This window comes from Cyprinodon variegatus, unplaced genomic scaffold (genome assembly GCF_000732505.1).
Source record: "Cyprinodon variegatus isolate N-32 unplaced genomic scaffold, C_variegatus-1.0 Scaffold54, whole genome shotgun sequence".
In the NCBI taxonomy this organism is placed as follows: Eukaryota; Metazoa; Chordata; class Actinopteri; order Cyprinodontiformes; family Cyprinodontidae; genus Cyprinodon; species Cyprinodon variegatus.
The window spans coordinates 602,048-607,559 of NW_015150507.1; the positions used below are offsets into that span (position 1 = coordinate 602,048).

At 36.0% G+C, this 5,512-nt stretch overlaps 1 protein-coding gene across 1 annotated transcript in view; it reads left to right on the forward strand.

Moving 5' to 3' along the window:
• The window catches only part of exosc1 (exosome component 1), a 10,641-nt gene extending 5,364 nt beyond the window's left edge, over positions 1–5,277 (forward strand). The window contains exons 4-8 of the mRNA XM_015371179.1: positions 772–860; positions 943–976; positions 1,096–1,146; positions 1,555–1,639; positions 3,588–5,277. Coding sequence (XP_015226665.1) covers positions 772–860; positions 943–976; positions 1,096–1,146; positions 1,555–1,639; positions 3,588–3,694 — 366 coding nt within the window. The 3' untranslated portion in view covers positions 3,695–5,277. The remainder of the gene's footprint in view (positions 1–771; positions 861–942; positions 977–1,095; positions 1,147–1,554; positions 1,640–3,587) is intronic.
• The last annotated feature ends 235 nt before the right edge of the window (positions 5,278–5,512 follow it).

The following is a 5,512-nucleotide window of genomic DNA, read 5'->3' on the forward strand; positions in this document are numbered from 1 at the left end:
TATATATATATATGTATGTATATATATATATATATATATATATATATATATGTATGTATATATATATATGTATATGTATATATATGTATTAAATTACAGAGAATTAAAGTATTTGACAGAAAAGGTGGTTTATTTTATCGCTATATGTTTTTTTTATTAAATGTGATTAACTAAAGATATAGTGGAGGATGTTCTTTTTCCGGGTGAATCATCAAAATAAGTGGTCATTCTAATTGTCAATCTATTTGGTGATATGTTTACGTAAGGCCGTCCTTCGTGCTCGTCCCCATCTTTACTTACCGGTGGCGAGTCTGACATAGTGGAATAATTGCAAATCTTCTTTTGGAAAGTAAGCTTGCATGCTCTCACTCGCGTTTAATGAGCGCTCCCTCTCGGGAGCGGTTACAGGGTTGTACATGTGAATTTATTTATTTTTTTTAAGTGGAGAGAACGGGTCTTTTCAAAAATTCGCAAAAATATACCTTTTAATTTTAGAGTCTGTAATCAACTTGATTGAAAATTTCAATTGTGCCCCACCACTAATTATTTTGTGTAAAAATTTAGTACTTTTTATAAAAGAATTAAATAGCAATTTATCCACATTATATAGATCACAAAAAATAAGTAAACATGTTTCCTTCAGAATAAAAAAAGGACATAATGTAGAAGAGATCTATCTCTCCTTTTTTCCAAATAAATAGAAAAGGCTTTTAAGCAGAGAATTGTAGTTGTTTTCAAAAACTTAAATTTGATTTATGTTTTATCTAAAAGGTGACTGGCATCAACTCCAGGTTTGCAAAGGTCCACATTCTTTACGTCGGGTCCACACCACTGAAAGATCGCTTCAGAGGGACCATCAGGTAAAGCAGGAAGTGCTTACTTAGGGAAACGGCTTGTTTTATTGCCTTACTGGGTTAAATATTCTGGTTTGCGTCTCAACAGAAAAGAAGATGTCAGAGAATCTGAGAAAGACAAGGTGAGTGATGATTGACGCTCTCACTCAAATCGTTGCTTCCTTCATCATTGCTTACACCTCCTCCTCAGTTCATCTTGAAGATGTATGAATTATAAGCTGTGTTCCCTTTTTTGTTACAGGTGGACATACACAAAAGCTTCCGACCTGGTGACATTGTTCTGGCAAAAGTTGTATCCTATACTGGTCTTATTCTTAAGTCTGTGACTAATCCTTCATGACTGTAGCACATACCTTAGATGCTTTCATTTTTTGTCTTTTGGGATTCCTTTGCTGCATGTGACTGGCCCTTCAAATTAAAAGCCGTACCATAAAACAAGTTTTTTTTTTTTTTTTTTTTCATCGGTTTCTTGAGAGCAGGATATGTGTGAACAGGTAATTTTAGTATTTGTTTAAACAATGTGTGCATACTGATTGTAAAGTTCAAGAGCTTATTTGAATCTTATTCAATTGTCTTTCTTTTTCTCCATACTTTAAATGTTCTTGTAAAACACTTTGAAGGACCTTATGAAGAAAGGGTGCTACGCTAATAACCCTGCTCCTGCCCTGTTTAGAGTTGAAACCTTAACTCATGACGACAGATTTCCCTCGGAGACGTTCAGTCCACATACTTGCTGACGACGGCAGAGAATGAGTTGGGTGTGGTGGTGGCTCACAGCGAAGCAGGTAATTCCCGTGGTTCACTTTACAGATCTTTAATTAGATCATTCCAAATGCACAGGACGTCAGCAGGAAGAAGATTTTTAATTTCTGTTCCACTGTGATGAATTTGTCACTGCTTATTTAGAAACGCTTAAAACAGGCACATTTTTAAGCTTGATTCTGAAAATATTTGCAAGAATTTGGGTGATTCTTATTTTCCATCATATCAGTGGAAGTCATCTCACTTCTTCTAAGCATCACTTGTAATATTTTTTACTTAAAGAAAGTCTATTTAACATGTGCAAGACCATGCATGAGCTCACATCTCCTCTTGCATGCTCTGTTTAAAATTTGCTGTTTGCATCACTCATACAAGCTTACTTTCCAAAAGAAGATTTGCAATTTTCCACTATTTCAGACTCGCCATGTTATGCTGAGAAATAGCTGCCTCCCAAGAATGACGTCCCCTTTGAACACTGATGCGGAAACAGATTGAAATATGAATGTAAAGGAAACTTTTAAACAGATTCATAATGTTTTCATATTTCTTATGCATGGATGCTCTAAAATTGAGAGTTTTGGTGGACAGATTAATGCAGAGACACACCTGCCCTGACGCGGGAGCGTGCGTCTTCCATAACTCTCACACGTTGATGAGAAAATGTATTGAAATATGAACAAAAAAAGGAGCTTTTAAACATATTCTTAGTTTTTTTTCTCAGAAAGGCTATAGAATGGTATTGATAGCAAAAGCGAGAAATGCCGTCCTCTGAGCAAAGAACATATTCATCGGATGCTGACTTTAGCACATCAACTAAAATGTGTCATTATACAAGTAAAAATCATATTAATTTGAATTTATCTTTCCACCAAAACTCTCAATTTTAGGCCAACCATGCATAACAATTAGGAAAACATTGAGAATATATTTAAACTAGTGGAGTGGGCCATTATATCGGCTTTAACATGCTGCATTAACACCAGACTCTTATCAAGGCAATTAACAAAATATTGCAATTAATCTATTCTCAAAGTTAGGGGTCTATATTAATGATGACTTTCACTTTGATACTGTAGCTTTTTTGCCAGTAGGTAAGTAACATATGCTGAAACAAAGGTCAAGTCACGTAGCTGTTTATACAATACGAAACTCCAGGACATGCTTGTCCAGAAAATAATGTTAGCTTAGCATGATTACCAACATAAACAACCTTTTTTAACACAAAACTAGGATAAAATGGGGATGCTTTCCCCATATTGACATTACCCAGCAGCCTTTGCGGCTACTCCAGCCTCACAGGACGACTGCCTGACTGAGTGGTGGAAAAAGGAGAAATAGGGCTTTGACTGACTGACACAAAGCTACTGACTGTAAACAGTTCATCATGATCTATTATGTACGCCTACATTTCAGAATTCATGTTAATCTGAATAAACACAAATACATCTTGTTGAATATTATTTATTTTCATCTGCAGTTATCATAGTAGAAAAGACTTCTCAAGCAGTTTGAGATGCATTTTGGAAACAGGAGATTAGCCCCTGGTTTACCACACCACTTGGCTTCAGAAACCTGTTCAAAGACTTGCTTTTACTTATTATTTAGACGGCACACACATATCATCCTTATCTCATTTTATTATTATCCTTATTTTATTCTTATATCTTATTTGCATTTAAAATCTTGTTTTTCCTATCTTTTATAAATGGTTGCACTGCAAGAAAAAGGGATTAATAATGTAATTCTGACTCTGATCCATGAAGCCCTTTGGCAGAATTCAAATGAGCTTTTTTAAGTTAGATTATTTCCAAGATTAGTGACATTGATCTAGTTAAAAAAAATTAATCTATGCCCACCACTAGTTTAAACATTCCCTTTTCGTTCATATTTCAATATTTCGATGATTCACCTGGAAAAAGAACTATACATTTAACATATTATTCACCTCTATTTCTTTGTTTGCTCTGCCAGGTGCCCAGATGATCCCCATCAGTTGGCGTGAGATGCAGTGCCCGCAGACCAATGCCAAAGAGTTTCGGAAAGTGGCCCGAGTGCAGCCCGAATACCTGGAAGCATGAGAGCAACTAAAAGTCTGTCACACCCCGCCTTGGGGGAGAAAACAAGCACCTTCTATCAAGTGGCCTCCTAACTCTTTTCCTCTGACATTTGTCTGTTTTTTTTTCTGATGGGGGCTCATTAAGTCTTTTGTTTATGGCTTTTGCTTCTACACATTTTCATTGTGCTAGATTTAGCCCAGCGAGACCAAACTGACAAAGATTTATTTTTATTTCCACAAAATTTATTTGTTTTGTTTTTTTAAAGGTCCAATGGCCAAAAACAGAGATAGTCAGAGCCATCCTGAATATCGTCCTGGAAACCAGAGTAGGATTGCATCCGGTCAGGATTTAACGTTTTAAGGTTACTAAGATTTTAGGAAATTTTCTACCCAGAGGAAAAGGTTCTGTTTCAAATGAATTCAATGTTTTTCTAGTATTATTGCAGAGTCGGACAGAAGTATCTTTGCTGCTGTTCTGCTGAAGGATGAAGCCACTTATTTAGAGGCCATGTCTAAACTTTTGAAGTTATTAAAGAAAACGGGCACTAAATATTTGTGCCCCATGTCCTTAACTTGTCATTTTGTCATCAATCAATCAATGTTATAAGAATCAGAGGCCTGTTGTGCCCAACACACCTAAAATAAAAAATGTAGGGTCTAAATTTAAACCGGACCTGATGGTTTTTTTCTGCTGCCTAGTTTAGGATTTGTAGCTAAGATTTATTCTAAAAAGGACCAACCACGAACATACAGGGATGTCTAGAAATATTCATACCACTTTGAATGATTCTAAATCATCACAATAATGTTAATTCCATGCTGTCATATGATAAATCATCACTTTAAAACTTTAAATTTAAACAATCCACTAGACTTGGTTTCCAAGTTTGAATATCATTTCCCATCCTCAAAATGTCAGGAATAGCGTTGAGTTCGAGTTTTTATACAGTAGTCTAACAAAGCCTTGTTTTTGTTTGGAAAACGTGCTAATTGGAACAAACGAAGTGATCTACCCATTTGGAATGGGGGTCGTTCGGCTTCTTTTGTTAGACCGCAATACCCCATATCCATCTTAGTGTCTTTTTCATTTTTTTTTGGAGTGACTATGACCTGGATGACTGAGAACCTTCACCAGCATAATGCACTCTATTTTGGGAAAGACTCCCACGGAATAATGCTTGAGAATGAGAAATTGGTTTGGAAACTTGCAGATTATAGGAACCATCTTTGTTTCAATTTAAGATACAGACAGCAAAGACTTGTTCCCAACTATCAATTGTTTTATTTTTTTTTATTTTTTTTATGACTATGACCTGGATGATTGAGAACCTTCACCAGCAAACACAAAGAATTGCATAAACCTGAAATTGGAGAAAGAAATGCATGGTTTTCAAATTTGTAGATTCATGTATCAGTTCTTCCCAGCCCACTGCTTTCCAGAGTTGATAAGAGTCCCCCTGCTTTTGAATTAAGTCTGAGAAATTAGTTTTGTGATAGAACAAAATGGCAAACTTTGAGCATCTTAGAGACCTGATCAGCCAGATATCTTTAAATGAGAAGAATATAACAGCTGCAATCCTAACAGACTGTGACCTATCATCTAAACAGAAATGCTCAGCTTGAAACAGTCCTTTGAAAAATGTATAGCCTAACATACTGAACCCATGGTGGTAGATTCATGTGGTGGGGATGTGGGATCTTCAGCTGAGAGAGTAACTGGTCACAGTAGTGGGATGTAGCTAAATACAGGGCAGTCCAGGTTGGAAAGTGGTTTAGAATGGCCTGATAAAAGTCAGCAAGTAATCCATGCAACCCAAAAGACTTTCAGTTGCTTCCTGAG